The following is a 27,081-nucleotide window of genomic DNA, read 5'->3' as shown; positions in this document are numbered from 1 at the left end:
TATCCTGGCTTATCCTGGTGGGCCTAGATAATCACAAGAGTCCTTCTCAGAGAGAAGCAGGAGGCCAGAGACAGAGATTTGAGGATGATCCAGTGCTGGCTTTGAGGATGGAGGAAGGGGCCACAAGCCCAGAAATGTCAGGGGCCTCTAGAAGGTGGGAAAGAGGAGGAAACAGATTCTCCTCTAGGGGCTCAGGAAGAAACACCACCCTGACCACACCTTGATTTTAACCCAGTGAGGCCTGTTTGGGATGTCTGCCCCCCAGAACTGGAAGATAACAAATTTGTGTTGTTTTAAGCCACTGAGTTTGTTATACCCTGTTGTTGCTGTATTATAGGAAACTAATACAGCAACTCTGTAAATATCTGGGGAAAGAGCATTCCAGGCAGGGAAAGCAGGAGGTGCAAAGGCCCTGAGGTGGAATGTACCTGCTGTACACCGCGATGCCAGTATGACTAGACTGGGCCAGAGTGAGTCAAGGGGGCCTTGAGGTACAGGGGGCCAGGGGCTGGGGGAAGATTATGTAAAACATTGCAGGCCACACTGGTTTTACTCCAAATGCCAGGAGGCCCCACTGGAAGCTATGAAGCAGAGAATTGTTGTCATCCAGTTCATGTTTTAACAGGACCACTCTGGCTGCTGTGGGGGTGATATAGGGGGTATTGGGGCAAGGGCAGAAGCTGGGAGACCAGTTAGGAGGCTTTTGCCATAATCCAGGCAAAAGAGGTTGTTAGCTTGGACCAGGGTGGTGGCAGCTGGGAAAGGGTGACAGAGTGAGAAACAGTCAAATTCTGAATATATATTGAAGATGCAGCTCATAGACCAGATCAAGGGTAAATGTAATACATGTTAAGTTTAACTGGAAGATATCCTGAATACAATCCTTTCAGTAGTGAAAAATTTAATGTGGAAAGAGGGCACACACAGAAGGCCAGAAGTAGAATGGATAATAATCCAGTCTCCAAATAAAATGCTCTAGGTTCAAATCCTGGCTCCTCCACTCGCCAGAAGTATGTCCTTGAGCAACTTTTTTTGGCCTTAGTTTCCTGATCTGTAGCATGGGAGTGTAATGGTACCTACAGAGACTGTATGAGCATTAAAGAGAAAAATGCTTTGTAAGACCTAGTGTCTAACCCATAGTAAGTGCTCAAAAAATGTTCTCTCTCATCATCTAGTACTCACTGATTTTCAAAGATATTTTTCTATTTGTAAAACGCTTGAAGAATTTAATGTGGAGAAGTAGTTGAAAACAAATGAAATCTCTCCCTTCCTGTGGGGCATGTTCACAGAATAGCTGGGATGCTAACACATTTCTCTTGGTCCCGTAATAGATTTCCCGTGCTCCGTTATCAAATAGTTGCTGTGTCTGTCAATCCCGGCTTTGAAAAAGGAGGCTGATCCTTCAGTCTTTTCAGGAAGAATGAGTATTACATGGCAACTGAATATTTATAGCACCCTATCCTCTTTTTAAAGCAGTTGTTTTACCCTCCCAGCATCAAACCACTGAGCCCAAGGAAACCTCAGATGTTGGAGAACATCAAATATGATCTCTTTTCCTCTTTTTCCTGGTAGATCTGACACACCTTTGAATCTTCAAAGGCCGCAGTAATCAGTGATGTAGGGAGACATGGGACATTGCGTGCATCATTGTGAAGACGAATTTATTAATGTGAATGGCGGGCGTAGTGTGGAATAGCGGTTGGGGCTGAATTAAAATGTGAGGATCTGTAACTTAACAAAAACCACAGAACAAAGGGAGGAGAGGGACATGGAACAGGCTGATGAAAGACACATTGCTGATTCGGGACTTCACTGAAGAGAGCTAGATAAAAGAGAGATATTGCTTAAGTAGGCTAATGTAACCCTGGTATCTTAATTAAAATGTCTTTAACAAAAGAGGAGGAGGAATAGTACTGAAAGTTTGGGGGAGGCTTCAATGAAAGAAAATAAATTTACAGAGGGGAAGAAAAGAGGATGATTTAGGTTAAATGTTGAGAATAACTCCTTAAGCAAAATAATCTTGAATTTCAGTCATAAAGGATATTTGAAAATCGGTTGGACAAAGGAGGCAATCGACTTTGTGGCCAGAGTGGGAAACAGCTTTCTAATTTTAGAATTTGCAGCCATAACATCAAGAAGTTAATGAACAAAAAGAAGGAAAGTAGATAAAAACAGGAGGAACAAGGGTCTCAAAAATTGACTAAATCCAGAGAATGAGTCCTGGTGATATGTACTTTTCCCTTTTCTTACGTACAGGACACTGCTTTAAATGTCCTCCCTCCATTACTTTATCTGAGACAGGAACACGCTGTTCACCGCTGCTATTGGGGAAGTTTGATTAGGGGCCCTCCTTTCCCTGGATCACCATAAGATTCTGCCTGAGAAGCTGGTTTAAGAAAGTAAAGAAGCACTTGGCTTTGGACCTGATAAAGTCACACAGGGTTTTCCTCTGAGTCCATCCTAGAATAACCCAGTGGCATCCATCATCACCCAGTCTCTCGGGCACATGTGAGGCCAAACCTCATTGCAAGGTGGCTGTACCGTCCACAGCCACAGCCAGCACGGTCTTCTGCCATTTAATGAGGCAGTTCAGCTGCAAGGGAGGGGAGAGCGATGTCCCGTCCAATCCGATGATTAAGTGCATCAGGTGTTACGTAAAAATGCAAGAGTTTCCTCTTCTCTGAAGTTGCCTTAAGGAATGGAAAACTCAAGAACTCCTTTGGAAAAAGAAGAAAAGAGATACTACCAGCTTGCCATCTGCTATTTGATGGCATTCATTAAACAAATAGATAGTTATTAAATAACCTTTATTAAAGTTTAAAAGTTAAAGCATGCATTTGCATACTAGTGCGACCTGGCAGAAGAAAGCCAGAGTTAATAGAGACTATCCAGTAACTACTATGTACCCTGAACTGGAGAATGACACACATAGTATATAATAGGCGCCTGTTGTGGGGTGGTGGATGTGTGTGTTTCTGCGTGTTATCAGTCAGGTAGACAGGACTAGAGGTGAGTGAGAAGAGAATAGCCAGGTTAGAGGAACACAGGACAATGAAGGTGTAAAGTCACCAGAGAGCCTGGCAAGTTTGGGCAAAAGCAGTATGGTTGGAGCTGTAGGAGTTGCGGCCAGAGAGGTGTGTTGGAACCACCTGCGGATGCTCAGCCATGGCAAGATCAAATCTGTTTCCAGTGGTGACTGGGGGTTTGGCAACATGGGACAGGTCCTTTAAATGTTCATCAACTTTGACCTAGTAATCCCATTTTTGCTAGTCCATTCTAAGGAATCCTGTTTAGAGAAAAACCAGCAAGTAAGCAAAGAAAACTTTACATACAATGATATTTTATTTGCATTTTAATAACAGAATTAGAAGAACCTAAACGTATGGGTATAACATCAGGGGAATGGTTAAATACGGGCTGATGCATCCACATGATGTATTGTGCAGCTACCAAATGATGTTTACAGAATTTGCAACAGGGGCGCGAAGAAAACTTGCTATTTATCATTAGGTTCAAAGCACAAGATGCAAAATTATTCAGACCAATTTCAACTTGAGCAAAAAGTATATTAAAACCAGGAAGGAAGAATTAATTTACTCACAACCCTGTATCAGACAAACAGAAATACTATTCTATATAGTATATATTTAGAATAGTATTTCTGTTTGTCTGATACAGGGTTGTGAGTAAATGAATTCTTTTTTTTTTTTTTTGTACTGATTGTAAATAGAATAGGTTCATTATAGAAACTTTAGAAAATATATTAAAATACTATTTGCCCCCAAATTCTTACCTCAGTGTCTGCTTCCGGGAAGCCCAGACTCAGAGTGTTGAGGTCCTGGTTGTGATTCTTCTATCCAGGGGGCTCCTGTATAAAAAGGAACAATGAGTCATGAAGAACCTGCAGGTGGGCTACAGGAGAGCGGACAGCATGTCAGGGAACGTGGTCCTAGAGAAGGAAGGGGGGATGTATTCCAGGGAAAATCCCCTGGGTGGAATCTGTAGGAGTTGGCAACCACTTGGGAGTGCGGTATGGCGGAAACGAAGTAAACCATCCATAGGAAATAAGCGTCTAGCCCTTCAACAGCTGAGAAAAGGGAAGCCGGAAACCTTATGGGTTTGGGCAAGAGTGGATTCAAGGACAGGACTCAATTTGGTTTAAGACATGTTGTGTTTGAGGTACCCACAGGATAGTCACTATCATTAACTGTGAAACTTCCACTGGAAGAGCACTTGACGAACACCCAGTACGTACGCACTGAATTGAAAAGCACATGTGGGTTTTCTAACAGGCACTTTCTTTGAAGGCCAATCACACATTTATGAGCTCATGCCAACCAGGAAGCATGGGATCTGGGCTACGTGCTCACGCATCCCAAATACATACTGAGATGAATACAGCTGTTGAGGCCGGACTACGTATGTGTGTTAGAAAAATAAGCCCATCTGTAACACTCTGCAAGATGCCTCCAGGTGTTCAGAAGTAGCTCTTTAACATGAATATTTTATCAATGCCAGAGCAGATAAAGGCAAATTGTCTCCGTTATATTCCCATTACCATCACATGTGATTGAATGGACCTCTAACTGAAGAATCTAAATATGTTTAAAACATTTTTCACCTCTATTGAAACCAGCAAGTCCTGATTTGTGTTGTTACTGCTGCTGCTAGATTCATGAAATATTTCGGAGGCAATTCCGTCTTGGAAGTGTGATTTGGCAAATTTTCATCCAAAGCGCTTGCTTTTGTTTTATTTATTTATTTTTTAACTAGCAGTTCTAACATGGGGAAATTGACGTTTTAGAGTAAGTGGTAGAATATGTGTGGGCGGAGGGGAGGGTGTTTTACTTGTGTTATATTTTTAAGTCCAACTTTTCAAGTAAGGATAACAAATATCAGGAAGGAAAGTTTATTTAAGAAAATGTGTTCTGCAGGGGTGGCCCCTCAGCTCTGACAGGGCAAGGTCAAAGACAAGGTCAGATCCCAGACTTCTGCTTAAAACCATTCAGGGGCTTCTCATGGTCCTCAGGATTCAGAACAGTCCTATGTGAATGGAAGAGGCCTGCCCTCTCCTCCCCTTCCAGCCCTTCCCAAAGCTTCTGGAGCCCTACCCTCTCTGCTTCAGCCCTTCTGGTCTTTTGCCATGTTCTGCCTCTGTGCCCTTTCACTTGCTGTTCCCCTGGCCAGGAACTCTCTCTCCTCCTCGTTTCCCTGGATGAACCCCACTTGGCCTTCAGGTCTCAGCTCAATTGTCATTTCTTCCAGAAAGCTATGGTCTTCTGCTGGGCAGTCCAAGGGGTGAATTTTCTAAAAAATTTCTATAGACTCAGTGACTTCACAAAACACTGAAGGGTCAAAGAATCCAAACAGAGTGTGGTGATTGTCTTGTTACAGAGGCTATTTTTGGCTTGAGGAGGAAATCAACATGGAAGCATAGGCATCTTATTCATGTACTTATCAGACATAACTATGGAGCAGATACCCTGAAGCAGGCACTATGCTAAGCCCATTACCTGGATTATCCGAATTCTACAACAGCCCTATATTCATTTAATAATATTTTTTATCTAATAGTATTTAAAAAATACTTTTTGGACACCTGCTATATGCCTGGCCTTGTACTGGGAACCACGGGACACAGCAGCAAACCAGGAAGACGTGCTGCCTGGCCTCATGGAGCTGGTAGCCTGTGCGGAAGGCAGACATTGATAAACACTGAATGGGTGTGTAATTCATCAGAAGCTGAATAAGAGCTCTGGATGTAACGGGCGGGCCGCAGGCAACCCCCCCAGCAAAAGAGACTGAAGAAGTCTAGAAGGGGTGCTTGAGCTGGGAGTACATGGATGGATCGGGGGGTCAACCAGGCACAAGAAGGGAGGAATGATGAGAAGCAACAGTCGGTGGAAAGCCCTGAAGCAAGCGTTCGCCACCTGAGGACGCTGAGGTGGCTCGTGCTGCAGGAGCACAGCCAGGAGGACGACGAGGGCACCTGAAGCTGGAGTGCCACTGGGAGCCACACCTGCTGGCCCTCCCTGGCCTTGGTAACACTGGTGGCTTCATCCTTTCGCAAGGGGAAGCAAATAACGGCATTAACGAGAGGAAGGAGAATGTTTTAAAAGATCTATCTGGCTGCTGGACAGAGAACTTCTGGAGTCACCACTCAAATTGCAAACTCCTCTGGTAAAACCTTCTTTTCTCTGTTGATCACTTTGGCCAAAGCCATTTCTTTTCCACCCTAAACACACTTAACAGAAATGACTGTCACGTTTATTTTTATTGGGAATTTATTACTTCTTTGGTGCTAATCATTCAGATGCTCTGCTATGGACCGTCACTGTGAGGTTTCTTGTTTTTGGATCAGACATCCCCAAAGCCCCTGATAGTGACTCATTACTGGAGAAATCATTTCTGATGTCACTGGTGGTCACTTCTGGAAAACCATGGTGCCTGGGGACTCTCGGGAACAGTGGTCTGCACCCATTTCTCCCAGCTGTATGCCAGCAGGCCTTGAAAAGCAGGTGTGGCATAATTTACAATAGCAGATTGGCTTCACCGCACCCTAGGAGTCCACCAGCCATCATCTCCCCACCCCACCCCAGCTTTAAAATTAGCTCCATAATACACATTTCCATACTAATGGACAATTTCCATATCGCCCCATTTTATTGTCAGCGTAACTCTGTCCTGTAAACCTGCAACAGATGACTCAGGTCAGCTGACATTTGGCCTCCAGAATATTGGGAAAATAGATAGCTGGAAATGATGCAAACTTAGTATATTGGCCCTCCAACTTCCTAAATTTGCCGCTGAAAGTTTGGTGTTCGTGGACTGTTTCTTCTTTTAAGTAGGCAAACTTCAGCCCCAGGAGGTAATAAAGCAGACTTTAAATTTCACCCCAGGTACAGCAACGCTGGCTGAATGGTGCATTTGATTGCATATGAAATGCGAACTGAGTAGCACAGAACCCTCCTCCCAGCACCTTTCAGCACATTGAGATCAGCTGCAAGAATGGAATAAATTGGAGATTGATTTCTGCTGTTCCATTCATTTGCAGGAATTTGCAGACGATTAAACTGTCCCCCTGCAGTAAAGGTATAGCTGCTCCTTTTAGCCGGAGGCTGATTGACATTTGCTACCTATCCTCTGCGAAAGTTAGACTTGTGATTCTCCAGTTATACTTGAGTAAGGAGCTCTCTCCACGCACAGCCCCGGGGAGGTCAGTAGCATCCTGCTTGGATCAGGGGACACTGGGGTCACAGAGACCTGCGTTCCCATCTCTCACTTAAGAGCTAAGTGACTTTGGATAAGTCTCTTATATCTTTGAACCTCAGGAAAATAGGCATGGTGGTTCTACCTGTGAGTTGTTGGATGCATTAAATGAGATAATGTCACAGTGTGCCTAGCACAGTGCCTGGCACATAATAGCTACTCACTAAATAGCAATGTTTCCTTTGGCAGACTCAGTGAGTCCAGGGCCAGGATGCCAAGTATATTTTAGGATTAGAAAGATAAGAAAGGAATAGGCTGTGACCTTCAGACTTGAGTCCAGAACCCAGGCTTCAAACTCATCAAAGGAATAACTCTCATGATCCTTCAACCAGACATGGAATTCAAACCCAAAGCATCATACCTTTGCACGAAACCAGTAAAGGCTCCCCGCTGCCTGGGAAGCACATCAGACCTTCCCAACATGATCTACAAGACTGTCCACAGTCAGGCCAGGCTGAAAAGTCTCAGCTGGCACTGCCCTCCCTGCACTCCCTGCTTCAGCCAGAGGGATGCTGACAGCATCTACGACGCTTTTCCCTGTTCAAATAACTTCTCTTAGCACATAATTTTGCCCAAAAGTTACGAAGTTGGAGAGAGAACAAAGGCAGTGGCTTGTGGCTTCTTTATAAAATTGTTGCTCTTTTTCCCTCTCATTTATTACCTAATGCAGAGACATGAACTAGGGCAGGCACATATGAGTTCTCTGGCCACTTCCTGCCCCTTTGGATGTTGGCTCATGAAGACCCTCTGACAGGTAGCAAGACAGGTCCGAGCTGCTGTCTGGCCTTGGGTTCACTGTGAAGAGAGCAGGGCTATTCCTCTCAAGTCTCACTACTTTCTTGGAATGGCTCTTGGAAGACTTTTCAGCCCTCAGCTGGACGTGGAGGGAGGGAGGGAACAGTGACAGCCAAAACATGGAGAGTGGTCCCAGCTGTAGAACGCCAGTCTGGGCCCAAACCTTTCTGTTCCCCTTCACTTCTGGGACACCAGCCCAGTTAGTCTCTACTCTGGACAGCTCTTGCCTTGACGGTGTCCTAGGTGGGTTCCCTGGGAACAAACCTTGTGACTCAGAGATCTGTGTGGAGAAGGGGAGGGGTGTCTGCATCCGCACAGAGATGAGGGCAGCAGGAGGGGGCAGTGGGAAGAGGTGAACTGAGGAGACATGGGCTGCGATTACAGCAGGGCTCTCAGCCAGCCCGGGGCCAGCTGGGACTCTGGGTGCCCCCGAGCATGGTCGCACCTGGAGGCCGCGGGCTGGCCTTACAACACCCCTGACCACTAACTGTATCCCTTTCTGCTTCATGGTCTTCAAAGCAACTATGAAGTGGAGGTGGAGTCCATGAAAATACTGTGAAAACATACTGTGATTCCCTTTTATGACATGTCTGGAGAAGGCAAATGCGTACAGACAGGAAGTAGATTCATGGTTGCCAGCGGCTGGGGCTTAGAACGGGGGAGTGAGCATATGCGCATGAGGTTTCTTTGGAGGCTGATAGAAATGTTCTAAAATTAGTTTGTGGTGATGATCACACAACTCTGTAAACTTCCTGATAATCGTTGCATTGCACTCTTAAGATGGATGAATGTAACGGTACTTAAATTGTACCTAGATAATACATTAAAAATACTGTGGGAAGGAAGGAGGGTAGAGGGACTCCAGCCAGGGAAAGTTGACCCCCAACTCCCCTTTTCCCCAGATCAAAAGCTCAGATTTGCATTTTAGGAGGAATCTCAGTGCTCTGTGAAGACAGGGTTGGAAAAAGGAAGAAACCCAACAGATAAACATTTCTTTACTTTAACCCTTAAAATCTATTCTTCACACGGCAGCCAACATGAAATATATGTGTGTGTGTGTGTGTATAGATATATATATAATTGTAAGTGGGTTCATGTCATTCTTCAGCTTAAAACCCTCCCACAAAAAGAAATAAACAAACAAAACGCCTTCCCATGACTCACATCTCACGCAGAGTAAAAGCCCAAGTGCTCTCTGCAGTCTACGTGGCTGGCCATCCAGGATCTGAATTCCCTTTACCAGCTCCCTGGACTGTCTCCCCCGCTCTTCCAGGCCAGGCCTCCCTGCAGCTCACACTTGCCAGGGTCTGTTCCTGCTGCTGGTGGCCCCTCGTCCCGCCACAGGGCGCCTTCCTTGCTTCCTTCATCCTCCAAGGCCGCCTTCCCAGGGGGCCCGTCCCGGCCTCCCCTCCTCTGTGCACAGTCAGCCCTCCCTGCCTATCTGTTCTCCTGGACCGTGTTCACTGTCTGTCTTCTCCCTCTAGAATGTGAGCTGCATGAGGGCAGGGACCTTCTGTCTCCCGGGCACTGCGCTATCCCAGATGCCGAGAATTACTCCTGGCAGGAAGGAAGGGATCCACAGATAGTTTTTGAAGAAATGAATGAATGAAAATAAATCCACTCTTTCTCTCCTTGTCACGTTCTTCATCCTTTCTGCCTTCCTCCTTCCCTTGGCCCCCATCCTCCCCTCCCACCCCCAACCCCTCCCTGTCCCTCACAGTCGCAGGGGCCTCCTCATTATTTCCAAGGTGCTCTTTGGGGCTGTGTGATGTGACACCCCCAGGTAGCATGAAACTTGCTTTTAATGCACTGCCAATTTCTCCTGAGATTGAGAATCAGGGAGGAAAGCAAATGAGGTTGTAAACCCCAATACCCTTCGACAGAGAGACACAGGCCCCAGTCAGCCCAAGGGAGACAAGAGATATTTACGTAAGGGTGACAATTCCCTGTAGTAAAATGCCGCATGAGTGAGTCTGCCAGAGGACAGAGTTCTGCCCTTTGACTTAAGCAAGATTGCATGAGGCTCGTGCAAGCCTCCGGCTTTTCCAGGCTCAAAGACGTGGATGGATCATTGGTCAGCGACTGAAGGCGCATGGCTAGTCGCGCACTTTCCTCTGCACGCCCCGTGTGTGTGTGTGTGCGTGTGCGTGCGTGTGTGTGTGTGTGCGCGCGCGCCTGTGTCTGTGTGTGTCTGTGTGTGTGTTCTTGTGGCTGAGGGAACTGTGTTGGTTTGCAGGGGGAAGGTGTGTTGTATGTGTCCTTGGGTCTAGGACTGTGATGTGTGTCTGTTGCATGTGCATCTGTTAATGAGTGTGTGTGTGTCAGTGTATGCGTGTGACCCTATCAGATGGATTCTGAGTGTGTACACGTGCACGAGTGCATGAGTGTTTTTGTTTGGTGAGAGAGAACTTTGATGTCAGTGTGCATGTGTCCAGTAGCCTAGAAATCTGGAGATTGCTGCGTGTCTGCAAGTGTCTGTTTAAGATCTGGCCTCAGGCCACCCACAGCTGAATTACTCACTCCTAAAAGGCACCGAGTGGCTTGTCTTCATTTCCTCACGTCCGCTGTCCTGGTATGAATAAGACCATCCTTCACTTTTGTGCTGCTCTTTGGAGGGTGCAGACCACCTCCAGGTGCCGTTTCTCATTTCATTCTGATAACCAAGAGCGCAGGAGGGTTACCGTCCTTTGCAGACGAGAAATTCCCCTGAAACCCCTCCCTGTCTCCTCTCTGGGGCCGGTCGTGCTGCTGACCACTCCCTTCCCACCTCCTGCAGACATCCGCCTCCCTCTGGGGTCACCTCCCTCTGTGTCTTTCTTCACCCAACACTATGGCTGCCTTCCTCTGACCCCCACCTCTCAGCCCAGCACCTTCTTGGTCTCCCCTTGAGCTGACAGACTTCCAACTTCTTCCAACTTCTTTCCTTCCTCACCAAAGCCCTCACTTCTCTTTGGTTCCTCTGACCCTGGACCCTAACGCACTCTTAAAGCTGTCTTCCTGACGTCATCAATTACCTGTTCATCGTCAACACGACAGCCTCCTCGTAGTGTTCGGCCTGCTGGAGGGGATGCCTGCGTTGTGTGATACGGCCGTGCACTCTCTCCTTTTTGAAATCCTCATCTCTTTGTCCTTTTGGTTTTCTTCCTTTTGCCAGCTAACCTTCCTGTGGCCTTTGCTGGCCTTCTAGAAGCTCACTGGATGATTGAGTTCCTCCCTTTTCCCTGTCCACATCATCTGGGTGGCGTCAGCTCCTCCGTCACATCTAGCTCCTCTTGTACGTGGGCGATCGTGACATTTCTTGTCCTCATTCATCTCTCCCTCCTGAATGCAACTTCTTGTACACCCTCTAGAAAACTATGTTGGCTGCCCTCAAAGTCACAGCACCCATCATCTGTGGCCAGAACTGCCTTTTTCCTATTTACCCACTATCTTGTGTTGGCTGAAAAAAAAGATGCCCAACTTAAAAGTTGAAAGTTATGTTTTATATGGTGAACATTCGTAGGACTTCAAGCCCAGAGACAGCATCTCAGATATAGGCTGAGAAAACTGTTCAGAGGAGGAAGGGGGGGAAGCCAGTATATAGAGGAGGTTTTTCAACAACACCGGGTAGTCGGAACAAAAGGTTACTGTTAATAAAAGAAAACTAGATATCTCAAGTTAAGGAATTTAGCACATTTCTATGTATGGGAAGATGCAAGAGTCTGGGTTCACTGAAATCATTCCTTCGATACGCACCTCAGCTATCTGGGGCCAGCATCCTGTGTTTTCTCATCCTGAGTTTCCTCGGGCTGCACCGTCCAGGCAGCTGTAATGTGCTGGCTAGATCCTTTCTTTACTGATAATAGCAGGCAATATTTTACTTCTCACTTGGTAATGGCAACGCCAGAAGACAGGGAGTCCTCACACAGCCTCTTCTTTAGCCTGATGCTCTGTTCTTTCCCACACCTCGGTCTCTTCTTCTGTAAACATCTCTTGAATTAGTCATATACTTTTAAACCTCACTACTTCTATCTTGTCTTACCTTGAGGTTACGGCCACATCCTGGTGCATTCAAAGGCTTCATGTGATAGATTGACAGATACAAACACACACACACGTGCCTAGATGTGCATATGGTATTTGTCAGTCAAATTAGATGCTATGGCTCCTCCATGGTCCCAGTCACAGAGAAGCACTTGGCTTCAGAGCACACAGACAAACTCATTACCACAGACCTGACCAAAGGTAGACATCTGTCCACAAACACGTAGTTAATAGATACACACATAAATCACAAAAGACAGAAGTGGAGCCACAGACATAGAATCACAGTCATGGACCAATTTTTTATTGAAGTCCCTGCCATTGTAACACAAAAAAAGTTGAGTTGGAAGAAAAAGGATGCCCCAGTCCTGCCCACCATGGTGGGCTCAGAGAGTCCTGTGCACATGGAGGCCTCTCTACAGTTGGTCACTCTACCTCCACCCCCTCCCTTCCAGATGCCGTTTCCTATCCTGAGACTCAGAGCCTCCTGCTTCTCTTCCAAGGTACTGTAGAGCCAGGGGTTTACACAGGTGTCCTTCTTACCAAGCTGCTGGGATATGAGGGTGAAGGAAATGGACTGGCAGTGTGGGCTTCAGTAGCTGGTAAGCTGGGAGGACACCAGAGGTAGAAATGGGGACTCAGGAACTCTGGTCACCTGTCACCCATTCACAGGCTTGCAAACACAAATAAGTGCTGTACTGCAAACAATGAAATGTTTGTTACTGACAGTGAGTATGCTTTTCATTACTTTACATACATTTTCACATATATCGTCATAATGAATGGAAACCTACTTTTGCTCTATTATAGAGCAGAATCACCAATCCCTTACATTTGCATAGGACTTTAAATCTTTTCAAAGTGCTTTCCTAGACTTTCCCTCATACGAGCTTCAAGATTTTTTTTATTGTAAATAAGATTCGTATATTGCACGTATTTTACATGTTTTCTGTTCTTTTCATACTCCCTAATAAGCCAACAGAATCTTTACAGATGTTATACATCAGTGTTTTATGGATGTAATCCACCCTGTTTTTCATTGTCTTCTCACTGTCCCATTCTCTCTTTCTTTCTCTGCTGTTTTCTACATGGTTGGGTTGGGTTATTTATTTATTTATTTGGTTGGTGTGTTGGTTGGTTTTTTTTTTTTAATTTATTTTATTTATCTATTTTTGGCTCTGTTGAGTCTCCGTTGCTGCGCGGGCTTTCTCTAGTTGCGGTGAGTGGGGGCCCCTCCTCGTTGCGGTGCGTGGGTGTCTCACTGCAGTGGCTTCTCCCATTGCAGAGCACAGGCTCTAGGCGCACGGGCTTCAGTAGTTGTGACTCATGGGCTCAGTAGTTGTGGCTCACGGGCTCCAGAGCGCAGGCTCAGCAGTTGTGGCACATGGGCCTAGCTGCTCTGCGGCATGTGGGATCCTTCCGGACCAGGGCTCAAACCCGTGTCCCCTGCAGTGGCAGGCAGACTCTCAACCACTGCGCCACCAGGGAAGCCCCTGTTGGTTGGTTTTTTGTCATTTTAACCCTTCTGATTCTTTCTTTTCACTGCCTTTTACACACTCCAGTTTTCTGTCTTTGCTTGAATATTGAGTCTTTGCTCTTCTTGGAAACCAAAAAGTCTTTTTTTTTTTAATTAATTAATTAATTTATATTTTATTTTTGGCTGCTGTGGGTCTTCGTTACTGCATGCGGGCTTTCTCTAGTTGCAGCGAGCGGGGGCTACTCTTCGATGTGGTCCACGGCCTTCTCATTGTGGTGGCTTCTCTTGTTGCGGAGCACAGGCTCTAGGCACGCGGGCTTCAGTAGTTGTGGCGCACAGGCTTAGTTGCTCCATGGCATGTGGGATCTTCGCGGACCTGGGCTAGAACCCATGTCCCTTGCATTGGCGGGCAGATTCTTAACCACTGTGCCACCAGGGAAGTCCCCAAGCAGTCTTTTATTTGGACTTATTCATTGAGGTTTTGAATATTATTCTTCTATGTTCAGTATAGTTTATATAAAGTAGAGGGCAACCAATATGGTATTCTGTATTTTCCTACACATATTATCTTACATATTCTCTCAGCTAACTAGGTGAATTGCAGCAATTTATATAACCTCTCAGAGCTTAACATTCCTCATTGGTTAAGGAGGGCTAGGATTTACTTGAGAAGTTTATTGCAAATATTAGCAAAGACACATGTAAAGTGCCTAGCACATGGCCCAACACATGTTTAATAAATTGTTGTTATTATAATAGTTTGTGGTTGTGATCGTGGAAGCAGTCAAATGATGATCATAGTGGTTAGAACGTGGTCTTCACAGCTGCCTTATTGGTGACCGCCTAAGAGTGTCTCCTGCTGATGGACCCAAATTTAACCTTCTCCTGCAATTGAACATTCAGGTGGTTTGCCATTTTTGCTCTTTTTAAATAATGTCTCACTAAACATCTTCCTGCTTTCAGTTTTTTCCTCTTCTGAATTTAGCATTTGGATGTATTCCTAGGAGTGAACTTACGGAGTGAAGGGATATGTACACTTGTAAGGTTCTTGATAAATAAATGCTGCCTGATTACTTTCCACAAGAATAACATCAGTTTACAATCTGACCAAAATCAAGAGAAAGACTATTTATATACATTTTCATAGCCTTCTCTGGTCTTGTTTCCTACTTGACTTTTCTTGTATAGAGTTTCCTTTAAAATTATTATATATTGGGACTTCCCTGGTGGTCCAGTCGTTAAGACTCTGCGCTCCCAGTGCGGGGGGGGTCTGGGTTCGATCCCTGGTCAGGGAACTAAATCCCGCATGCTGCAGCTAAAGATGCCTCATGCCGCAACTAAAGATCCCATGTGCCACAACTAAGACCCGCTGCAGCCAAATAAATAAGTAAATATTTTTAAAAATAATAAAAATAAAACTATTATATATGTATAAAACTATATCACTGTCCTATAACATATATACATGTGCATGCACACACTTTTATGGAGCATGGGTCGGTGATGGTGTTTAAATATAATTTGCCACATGATTTTCATAGGAACTTATTGTCCAGAGTTTGAGATGCTTGCTTTTGGTGGTACCTCAGATAATTTTAGTGTGTGGTATTGAATGTGATTGGTTTATATATTGAAAATGATATCCCATTTTTAATTCTCTTTCAGTCCTCTGATTGGGTCAAGGAGAAAGTCTCAGCTCAGTGCTAACAACCCTTTAACACCCCTGTAGCCTTTTCTTATCTCCCTTTCCAAAAGAGGAAACTTTCCACCCACCTAAGTTTCCAGCTCAAATTTAATAACATCATTGATCTCGTTGTTTATTTTTATGTTTTTGTACTTTTTATGAGAAGCCATACTGGTACTATATTTAAAATAATGACACAGAGTTTCCCTTTTTGCATCCATTTATTTAATTAAAAAGGTGAATTACAGATAAGACAGAAATTCTCACAGTGCTGTTCCAGTGATTGCAGTTTGGGACATACTGCGTGGGGAGTGAGTTCCAGTAGTGGACCCACTAATAATAGCAAACAGACTTTGACAGAACATTGACTAAGAGTCTCCATAATGCCTGACATTATGGAACATTGTGTTTGGAATGCTGTGATTGCCCCTCATCCCTATTCATTTGTGATTGTGAGGACCTTGCATTTGGCCGTGAGGAGAGTCACTTGTATCCGGCGAGTTCTGTGGGTTAGTGACCAGCCAAGTAATCTCCTCACTTGACAGATTAAGAATGGGAATACACAGGCATGGAAGGATGTATGAAAAAAGACTGACATTGTGAATAGAATGATTCAGAAGATGGGATTAAACAGCTTAATGATAGTCATTGTGAATCACAATGTCAGCTTTAGTATAATTCTAATGATGTACTTGCTAACGCTAATGAGGTTTGATAGAATAAAATTAACAATGTCCAAACAGCTGTATGCTTTCACAACAAAGGAGCCATATCTCAGAGCAGACTGATACATCTTCTCCGTGGGGGATTTTAGTCAATTGATTTGTTTTTTCTCTTTTAGGATATATTTAAATTTGAAAGAACTTCTCCTGTCCCAAGACAAAAGAGGTCCATTGTGGTATCTCCCATTTTAATTCCAGAGAATCAGCGACAGCCTTTCCCAAGAGATGTTGGCAAGGTAAGTCAGACAAAAGAAAACTGCTAAACCATGTTTTTATTGCGAGATGAGCATACGCGAGACAAGCTGACTCTGACTGGCTTGGCGACCAGCAGGAATTGGCCTCAGATCCTCTATGGTAAGAGGCCAAAAGTTTTTGCCAAGAAAAGAATGTCAAAGGTCATGAAAAAGGGAATTTACAAAAAAAAAAAAAAACACAACAACACCTTTGTCATGATTTTGAGATCTACATGGTAGATAATGATGTAAGAGTTGTGATATGAGGATGTCATTGGTTAAGAAATAGACGCACTGCTTTTGTAGATGATGCCCAGGCCATCAGCCAGGTAAGTCCCCTTAGTATACCAGGATGATGATATGTGTCCTTTTATTTAGATCCTAGTTTTCAAATGTGTAGGTCCAGGAGCACCACTGGGTCAGCTCTCTAAAAACAAAACTAGATCAAAGAAACTAAACCATACTAACCAGATCCAGAAAGACTGTCACATGAATCAGAGAAACAACTTTTCCAGGAAGAAATAGTCACTATTAAATAGGCAGAAATACTGCTGTTGCCTGGTCAGCACATCCTCTCCCCAGAGGAAAGCCGACATGGAGAATCGAATTTTAACCAGTTCATATTTTTCAATGATCTCGGAATTTGAACAATGGTGGTTAGCTGAGTGGATGATCTGAATGGCTGGTGCTATTGGATTGTTTATCTATTCACTGAATCAACAAGGAGCACCTGTTATATGCCAGACTCCAAGATTGAGATCGGTTTAGCGGAGGTGTGAACAAGCATACAAGCCCCTATTGTTATAGAGCTTGTGTTCTAGTGGGGAGATAGTTTTCTTCAATGAGTAAAGAAATGAGAAAACTGCAGAGGATAGCAAATGCTGTGAGTAACAGACACGGGGTGATGTGAAGAAGAGTAAATGGCAGGACCAGGGTGTAGAGGGAGGAGGGAATCTCGACGCAAATGACTGCGAGCAGCTGGGTCGTGTCCCTGACGTTTGAGTGGGGGCGGGAAGAATGAGAAAGGGATAGCCAAGGGGAGATCGGGAAAACCATATTCTTGGCAGAGGGAACTGCGTGTGCAAAGGCCTGGAGGTGCGAAAGAATGAGGTGGATTTGACTAGCAAAATGCCTGGTTGGCTGCAATGTAGTGAACAAGGAAAAGAGTGATAAGAGTTGAAGTCAGAGAAGTGGGCCTGTCACGTGGGTCTTGGAGACCATGGTGATGAATAGGATTTTCATCGTGCATGCAGCCAGAAACCACTGGAAAGTCTCCCAGGTGTGTGTGTGTGTGTGTGTGTGTGTGTGTGTGTGTGTGTGTCTGGACCTTTTATAAGGTCCCTCTGGCTGCCTTGTAGGGAACAATCTGTGGCAGCAGAGTGGTAGGGAGGAGTGGACACAAAGAAACAGCCAAGAGGAAGGTTTTCTAGTGACCCAGGCAAGACGTTAGTGTGACTTGGACTCTTAGAAATCTATTGGAAATTAGAAACATTAATAATCCAATATCCTGATAATAACCATACTTATGATTTTAAACTATCACTGTACCAAAGATGCAAAATCTTGCCAGGTTTCCAGGATTTGATGCAAAGGGAAGCGGTGCTGCTCTGAGAGGACAGTGGTACGGCTGACGTGCCCTGGCCCTTTGGACAGCCCTAGCCTCTGTCATGGCCTTTGTGTAGGTTTCCCTGAAGCCAAGGGTAGCACTCGCCAAGGGGCCAGAGTCCTCAAGTCTGCAAGACTCTGCCCCCAGACAGTTTGAGACACAAGTTGCACCCTTGTTCTGCAGGTCTCCTTCATGTACGCTTGGTGTTTTCAGCCCTCGCTGTGCATCAGAATCACCTGGGGCAGTTAAAATACAGATGCCACTCTCCACCCTCAGAAATTGACTCGGGTGGTCAGGGGGTGAAGACCAAGCACCAGCATTTTTTAGGAGATCCCAGGTGATTCTGATGCACACTCAAGTTTACGGAGGTCTGACCTAAAATACTTTCTCCTCCGCTGCCTACCACTAAACTATAATACTTTCAGTATTGGAATTTCAATTCTATTAATTAGTTTACAACAAGGGTGAATTATCACATCTCACTTGCCTGGAAATTTGGTTGTCCTGGCATAATTATTATGAACACCACCTTTCCCCTTAAACTTGTCCAGCTTTGGACAATAAATTGTGTGGTCATCCTAAAGCTTCCTCCAACCCCATACATTTGTCCCCCCTCAGTATATTTAGGGAGTTTTCACAAGGCTCTTTCCTTGAGATACATAATGGATCAATAAGTATGCAGCTAACTAAGGACATTCTTCTGCATGGTTTCTTGTTACAGCCTCAGAACACAATTTGTTTTTCAAGCTGAAGACTTCTCTCTCCTTAGCCCCTATGTACTGCCCACCTGGGTTCAACCCTGGGTTTCAACCTGGGTTCTCTAGAAACAACAGCTTTTCTAAGTGCAGTAGTCTACTAACATCATAATGGTGTGAAAGCCTCCCAAACCTCCCGATGGCTTTTACAGAATAACTGCACTGCCTTGCAAAAACTATGTGTTTGTCCATGCTTCTTAGGCCTTTGAAGGAACATATTTTCCTCTTTGTCTCTGCTTGTTTTTATTCATTCCTCTTATTCTTCTCTTTATATCTTATATCATATCCTAATCAACTCTGCCTGTAGCTGACAAGCAAGGCTCTGTCAAGCTGTGAGAAGATATAGGAGTCTTCACTGAGTGCTGGGGAGGCTGGGAGAAGGGAAAAGAGACCCAGGAGGCAGGGCTCTGGCCTCCACACGTCGCCGCTCCCGTCCACCCAGACTCTGCGAGTCAGGCAGCTCTAATCTTATAAATATTACATATCAGATTTCAGTGTAGAATGCCATTTGAAGAAGAGATTCTGTGGGCATAAAGACAGTTGTCTTACTTTGGGTTCCCTGAGAGAAGAATTCAAATGCAGGTAATTTCTATACCAGTAATACTGGTAAGGGAGTGAAGGAGTGAAGCAGGAAAGGGGAAACAGCCAGTTGAGAGGCCTGTTTACCACTGTGGGTGACTGGATTGTAATCCCACAGAGAAAGGCTAGAAAATGGTGTAAGACACACTCTTAGGGTTATCCTGTCCACGGAGGAGGGAGCTGGGGTATTAATATACCAGCCCTATCCTGGTTGAGGGCTGCTCCCAGAAGTCTAAACTCCCCAGCACATCCATCATGCCCTGTGTTCTGTGCACAGGCACAATGGCCTTCTGAGGCTTGCGGGAGAGCCTTTAGGCATCATGGCGGCTGGTATGCACTGGAAAGGTGAGGTTGCAAGGGCCTGGGACTGGGCACTGATGAATTCTGCTCTATCACTAAACTTGATATAAACACTGTTGCTTTGCAGGCCAGATTTTTTCTCTTTGTCTCATCCCCTGCTCCCAGCTCGTTTCCTCAACTAACTTTCTTATGCCTTGTGCCTTTGAAGCCACCGCACTTGCCTGTCTCCAATAATAAGTACTTGTTTCATCCCAGGAGAGAAAACCTCTGAAATTTAACCCAATTCATGTCAATAAGTATATATGCAGCCTCTGCTATTTACAAGGCACTGTGCAAGGGGCTGATTTAATGGCAAAGGAAACAGACAGCGTCCTTGATCTCACAGGATTAGAGAAGAGTAGAAAAAATCATCACAAATTCTTTATTTGTCACAGTAAAGTGTAAGCACTTTTCATCTATTATGTTGAGTTTTCATAATAACAACCCCACAAGGATCATCTTCCAAAAAGGTGCCAAATGAGGGTAATGAGACTCAGAGGGACAGTGTAACCTGTCCGAAGTCACACACTTAACTGCAGAGGCACGCTTTGTGCCACCTCTTTGAGATTTCACAGTCTGCACTCTTAACCAGTATGCTCAGGGCTACTGAGTGCAACCTGAGAATTCTCTTCCACGGAGTGAAATGTCCTTGCTGAAAATTACTTTTTTAAAATATCATTAAAACTAAGTTTAATTCCTTGAAATGTACCAAGAAATAAGCTGGTTAGAGGGGTGGATCAATGGATAGATATATGACAAAACAAGTAGAGCAAAATGTTAATGGTGGAATCTAGGTGATGAGCACAGTTGATCACTGTGAACTTCTTTCAACTTTCCTACGTGTTTGGAAATTTCATAATACAATGTTGGGAAAAATTAAGTTTAGATATAAAATTATTATAAAAGGCGGAAGAGCTGGCATGTTGGCACGGAAGTGCTTTGTCTTACAATTCAGGATGGTGAATGGAGACCAAGTATTTGTCTCTTTATTTTCTTTTTTGTCATATTTTATCACAATTTGAATTTCTTTAAAGAAAGAAGACCCATATACTAAAGGGTAACGATATCAAAAGCAAGGTGCTGCAGCGAATTCAGCCCCGTGGGAGGTTTTTCACAGTTGAAGGCCATGCCATGTAGAATTGCATATTCACTAAAAAGCTACACAGGCAGCTCTAGGTATTAGGCAAAGTTTTGACATATGCATATTTTATCTATCTGCAAAATAGTTAGTTGGTAAGTAGCTAAATTATTAGAATTTGGGAGCTGGTTTTCCATCATATCTCTCAATGTTTCTGAAAAAAGGATAAAACACCCAGCTGTGAACACATTTCCTCAAACCTGTGATTTCCTTCCCATTTTTGAATTCTAGACAGCAGGGAGGGTCTGGGAGTATGTGCCCTAGAGAGAAATATGTAGTTCCCAACATAACCTTTTTTTTTTTTTTTTTTCTTCCTCCCCCTTCAATGTATGACTATTTCAAAATTTGGGCCATAAATAATTTCTCAGTTTTACCAATTTTCACTGATAAATATTTGATTGCGTCTGTAGAGATTTTTGAGTTGATTGAGAGCAGGGGACTTTAAATCTGTGAGGCAGCAAGGAGGTCTTTTGGAGATGTATTTTATTCTGTTTTATATTAAGTTTGAAAGACAAGTCATTTATGAAATGCTTGTTAGAGATTCTATTTTCATCACAAACCCTTTTCATCAAAACCAATGAAAGTACATTTTACTGAAATTCCTTTTTTTATATCCCCTATAAATTGGTAGAATGGGCCTTTAGAAGGACATATTTAACCCAGGATGGAATAAATACGTAATGGGACCATGTGCTCTTCATAAACGGAATCAACATAGATCATTAGACCAAATCATGAAAACCACTCAACCAGGACTCTGCTTTGATTGTGTCATGAATGTAAGTCACACCTGAGGACAATTTACGGCAGGTCCTAAATATTTCTCAGAGTTCTGGTTGTATACCATGGTTAGAGGTCTCCCCACATCCAAGAACTCTGTATCTCCCCTTTACGCCCACCTATGCAAACAGGTGCTAAGGAGTCTTATGGCCTTGGGATTAAATTTGCTTTACTCCATTTAATAGTCCTTTGCAACACTTTGCGAACCCTTGGGTGCCAAGCTGCATGCCCAGAAGCTGGACCAGAAAGCTGATACTAAATCCATCCCCATCGAGCACTGCTCCATCTCACCTTTCTACTGAAATGCAGACTTAGGGTAACTTGCTCCATTCTGCTGCCTGATTTATTTTATATAATCATCATCAGCCTTTTAAAATCCATTTTTTCACGCCTTTTATTCAAGTCTAACTACATGCCTCTTCTCAAAAATTTATATCTGTTTCATTTCCCCATTTTCAAACAAGTAGCAGTTTTATTCAGTGACTAAAAGTTACCATTTGTTGTTCTATAGGAGAGAAATTTGCATATAGGTGATCTAAGATGTCCAGAAGCTCAGTGCTCAAAATTTTCTTGGTGAGATGACCAGCAGAATTTATTTCTACATTCAGCAACCCTAGTTGTACATACGCATTTCATATTTCCATGACTTTGAACTCTTCCCTCTTTCTGGGACACGCCCTCTTCATCCTCACTCATGTAAATGGCCACCCCATTTACATCCTCACCCATGTAAATGGGCCACCCCATTTACATTCTAAGGTTGTACATCCCATGGCACATTTGCATCACTGAAGAAAGTTCCACGTCTACTCTGTCCAGCATGGCAGCCTCTAGCCGCATGTGGCTGTTGAGCACTTGAAATGTAGCCAGTGTGATTGAGGAACTGGATTTTTGCACTTTATTAAATTTTAACTAATTTTAATTTAAACTTAAAAACTACTGCTTGATCCAATTATTGGAACAACTTGCATGTAAATCTGACTTTTCAACTGTAAATTGTTTTTAATTGAAGTATAGTTGATTTACAATATAGTGTTAGTTTCAGGGGAACAGCCAAGTGATTCAGTTATACATTTTTTTTTTTTCAGATTATTTTCCATTATGGGTTATTACAAGATATTGAATCTATCTTGCAAATTTTAATCTAAACACAGATTAAATATTTTTGTTGAAAATATAACGTCCAAATTGAGATGTAAGTTAGGATTTTAATGGAATGTGTCTCATTAATAATCCTCATGTAGATGTCATGTTGCAATAAAATTATTTCGGATATATTGCTATGATTAAAATTAATCTCATGTTTTTTTGGTTTTTTTTTTTTTTTTTTTTTTTTTTTTACTTTTTTTAATGTAGCTACCAGAAAATTTTAACTTATTTATATGGCTCGTGTTATATTTCTATTGGGCAATGCTGGGCTAAAGCCTATATATATATATATTTTTTTTTTTTTTAATTAATTAATTTATTTATTTATTTATGGCTGTGTTGGGTCTTCGTTTCTGTGCAAGGGCTTTCTCTAGTTGTGGCAAGTGGGGGCCACTCTTCATCGCGGTGCGTGGGCCTCTCACTATCGCGGCCTCTCGTGTTGCGGAGCACAGGCTCCAGACGCGCAGGCTCAGCAGTTGTGGCTCACGGGCCCAGTTGCTCCGCGGCATGTGGGATCTTCCCAGACCAGGGCTCGAACCCGTGTCCCCTGCATTGGCAGGCAGATTCTCAACCACTGCGCCACCAGGGAAGCCCAAGCCTGTATTTCTTAAATTTTTATTTTTTTTATTTATAAATTTATTTATTTATTTATTTATTTATTTATTTATTTATTTATTTATTTATTTATTTATTTTTGGCTGTGTTGGGTCTTCGTTTCTGTGCAAGGGCTTTCTCCAGTTGCGGCGAGTGGGGGCCACTCTTCATCGCAGTGCGTGGGCCTCTCACTGTCGCGGCCTCTCCCGTTGCGGAGCACAGGCTCCAGACGCGTAGGCTCAGTAGCTGTGGCGGACGGGCTCAGTTGCTCCGCGGCGTGTGGGATCCTCCCAGACCAGGGCTCGAACCCGTGTCCCCTGCATTGGCAGGCAGACTCCTAACCACTGCGCCACCAGGGAAGCCCTAAAATTTTTATTTTATATTGGAGCATAGTTGATTAACAATGTTGTGTTAGTTTCAGGTGTATAGCAAAGTGATTCAGTTATACATATACATGTATCTATTCTTTTTCAAATCTTTTCCCATTTAGGTTATTATGAAATATTGAGCAGCGTTCCCTGTGCTATACAGTAGGTTCTTGTTGGTTATCTGTTTTAAATATAGCAGTCGGTCTCTTCCATGGAATTTTTGTTTGACCTCCTTTACAGATTTGTTTATACCTCTTAGATGACACAACACATTTTGAGCAGCAATATAGTTTCTTTTGTATTTTTCTTCCCATTGACTGTAATTTACCAAAGGTAGTGAGTGATCCAGTACAGTGCCTAACACATAGTAGGGACTCAAATATTCTTTGACTTGAATTCTAACCAGGTCTATGGCTGGTTGGCTGAGGTATTCATTGGTTACTGATTTAAGTGACCATAGCTGGTTTGTTGTTAGAAAGGAATTAACAGACCATTATATAATCAGTCTGGATGTTTCCAGCAAATTTTAATTTTCCACAGTGGCAGTGAGACTACCAGATAAATTGCTTTGCAGTCAACCGTTATGTCAGGTCATATAAGCATCCTTAGCAGATCGTGATAGATTTGATGCTGATGGATTGTGTGTGTGTGTGTGTGTGTGTGTGTGTGTGTGTGTGTGTAAAGGGGGAGGGAGAGAGAGACAGAGAGAGAGAGAGGGGGTAAAAGGGAGGAGGGGAGAGAAAAAAAAAGAGGCAGAAAGAGAGTGAGAAAAGAAAGTGACTATTTCTGCATTTGCTCATACATGCGATGACATTTTAAATCTACTCAAAAAACTCAAAACTTCTATTCACAGCTGAGCAGAGTTAATGCTAACTTATTTTGACTAAGTCTAATGAAAGCTTATATTCACCATTAGCAAGTGTTGCCCTCTTTCTGCAAAGTTTAATTAATGATAAAACATAATTGAGTTGTTTTGGTTCTTTGCCAAATACATATATATGCAAAAATGCCCCCCACGATATACATCCAGCGAATAAAGGCATCTTAGCCTATAGAGGAAGCAATATTTTTAGCCCTGAGTTTATCACCCTTTCAGTTCTCAATGTGAAAGTTTCCTAAGGCTTTATTGTTACGTACTTTTGGCCTCAGACCGGATTTATGTTTAATTATTCGAGAACCTTAAAGGATCCGGCATTTCAGCTTGAGTTAGCACCCTAGAGGTAGGAGAATTGAGGAATTTTCAAATTCAGCTAGAGTCTTCGACATCAAATGAGTATCAGGATCTAAGCCAAACATGGCTCTCATTGTTGTCCTGTGCAGGTCTTATAACAGCCCTATAAGGTACTATACCCATTTCTCAGGTGGGGAAATCGAAATTGAGAGAAGTTAAGTAACTTGCCCAAGGTAACACAGGTAAAAGAGTGGCAGTACTGAAACCTAGGACTCTTCAGTGATTTCTGCACCGTAACATACGCGAATGTTTAGTTTCCGTGGGTCTTTGCTGTTTGCATAGCACACTCACATGCAGAAACCACACGTACTCTCAGAAACCAATCTTATGTCCCTGTTGTACCATTGAGGAAACTGAGGCCGAGCACCATGCAAGACTTGTAGTCTACTTGTGGTACAGACTGAGTCATGTAAGTTGAGTTCCTGCAGCATTGCCACCTGCCATGTACTAGGGCTCTGGATGGATTTCAAAATAGCACATGGCATGGGTTAAGGAATAGGCTGTTCGGAGACAGAGGAAAGGACACGTACGAGCCAGGGGTGAGCCAAAGATGAGAAGCGCTGCTCCCCCTTCCCCAGCATCCTGCAGAGAGAGATGCTAGGGCCTGGGCAGACAGCTGAGCACACTGGATAGGTTTGCCAGAAAAGACACTCTGCTCCCATGGTTCTCCCTTCTTAGCTGGCCCGTGGACAGGTAATCAGACTTCTGAGGGTATCTGGCAGCATGAGTGCAGGTACCCAGGTTTATAGGAGTCATCCGAGATTCCAGATGTCCAAAGCCAGATGCCTGGGGCAGTGGTATACTAGTAAACTGGCTCCTGGGGACAAGGGGAGCCCTGACTTGTAGTGTTTGATGCTGTCTCTGGTGTAAATACCTCTGCAGTGGCCAATTGCAAGCTGCCAACTTGCAAAATTCTTGAATATTTAACACTTGGCTTTCACGAAGCAGTAGGAGCTGGCTCCAGCATACCAGTGACCTTGGGCCCATAGAATGTGACCCTGGATAGGATCAGGATACACTGGCCCCATGTGGAGTAGTGCTCGAGTGGAACCTCCAGTTGGGAAAGTGACTTACCCATTCAGCCACCCATCCCAGGCTTTAGCTTGTTTCTTGTCCAGAGTGGGCACCAGGGGTCGTTTTCGGACAACTTTGCTCCTTGAAGTGCACGAAGTAACTTGTGTAAAAGGTCCCGCAGCCAGTGCAGGGTAGATGCAGACCTTGAGCCTGTGCTCGTCGAGCTCCTCCACGCCTCTCCTCCTTTGCACAAAAACTCCCTGAGTCAGTTTCCCGAGGCTGACAAATTCTGTGACAGTTGTCCCGATTCTACCTGGAAAATGAGAAAGGTAGAGATAAAATTCTCTGTGAAGTGCGGAGAAATGAGGGTTAACCGCACAAATGTTTATTTGATGTGTGTGTTTGCACACTGAGTCGAGGCCAGAGGTCATGTCTTAGCTTAAAGAGTAGACCACGTGTTGACAAGCAGAAAACGGCTCTCTTTGCTGTGAAGAAAGCTACTTTCTCCCTTCAGACCACATGTTTTTTGTCAGTATCTCTGCTGACAGCCCTGTTCAAAGGGAGCCACAAGGAACAGAGCGAAAGCAGAAAAGGCCAACTTTGGTGCAATTTAGAGATATCACTGCTCGTTTTTCTCAGCCCCAAGACCACAGCTGACTCAGTCAATAAGGGCTGAGAAGGAGCGGGGCCTGGGGCGCCATGGGGAATGGATTGGACCTTTTGTGGTCAGACCTCCAGTTCCAGCTGGGCAGAAGATCGAGGCAGAAATGGATGGAGACAGAAACAGGCCAATAGACGGTTTTCTGCAGAGGGCGAGGGATGAATGAAAAACCCACATTTATTTCCTTTTCTAGCTTTAAACTAGCCCTCACTTCCAAATGGAGTTATAGGGGAGAGACTTCACTGTGGGGCTGGGTCCCTGGGCACAGTGCCTTCCAGGCACCTGGGCTTGGCCTGCCTCTGTAAGCAGTGGTGGGGGAGATGGTGGATACAGGACCCTTTGTTGCAAGTTTAAACATTCGCATCTGTGGGCGTTTCGTTGGAGATGCTAGTGTCTCCTCTTGTCTTGGGTGATTTGGATCATGACATGAAGAAAAGCCTCAGTTTAGGCCTCTTGGGCAGGGAGATAGTCTTCCTATGCTGAAAAATTGGGCCTCACTGATTCATTCATTCATTCATTCATTCATTTATTCATTCATTCATTCAGAAATATTTATCAAACAACTATGTGCCTGGCATTGCACTGGCTACTGCCCATAGATTCCCCCTCAAAGATCATCCGTTCCAGGGGAGACACAACCCTGTAAACAGGCAGATAAGCACCG

The 27,081-nt window shown here is 44.1% G+C and overlaps 1 protein-coding gene across 2 annotated transcripts in view; it reads left to right on the top strand.

The window, feature by feature from the left end:
* The window catches only part of CDH13 (cadherin 13), a 1,028,096-nt gene that overhangs the window by 440,372 nt on the left and 560,643 nt on the right, over nucleotides 1-27,081 (top strand). For both annotated transcript variants that reach the window (XM_068528121.1, XM_068528122.1), the window contains exon 4: nucleotides 16,090-16,206. In XM_068528121.1, coding sequence (XP_068384222.1) covers nucleotides 16,090-16,206 — 117 coding nt within the window. The remainder of the gene's footprint in view (nucleotides 1-16,089; nucleotides 16,207-27,081) is intronic.

This window comes from Eschrichtius robustus, chromosome 19, assembly GCF_028021215.1.
Source record: "Eschrichtius robustus isolate mEscRob2 chromosome 19, mEscRob2.pri, whole genome shotgun sequence".
Taxonomy (NCBI): domain Eukaryota; kingdom Metazoa; phylum Chordata; class Mammalia; order Artiodactyla; family Eschrichtiidae; genus Eschrichtius; species Eschrichtius robustus.
This window is presented reverse-complemented; position numbering and strand designations above follow the sequence as displayed.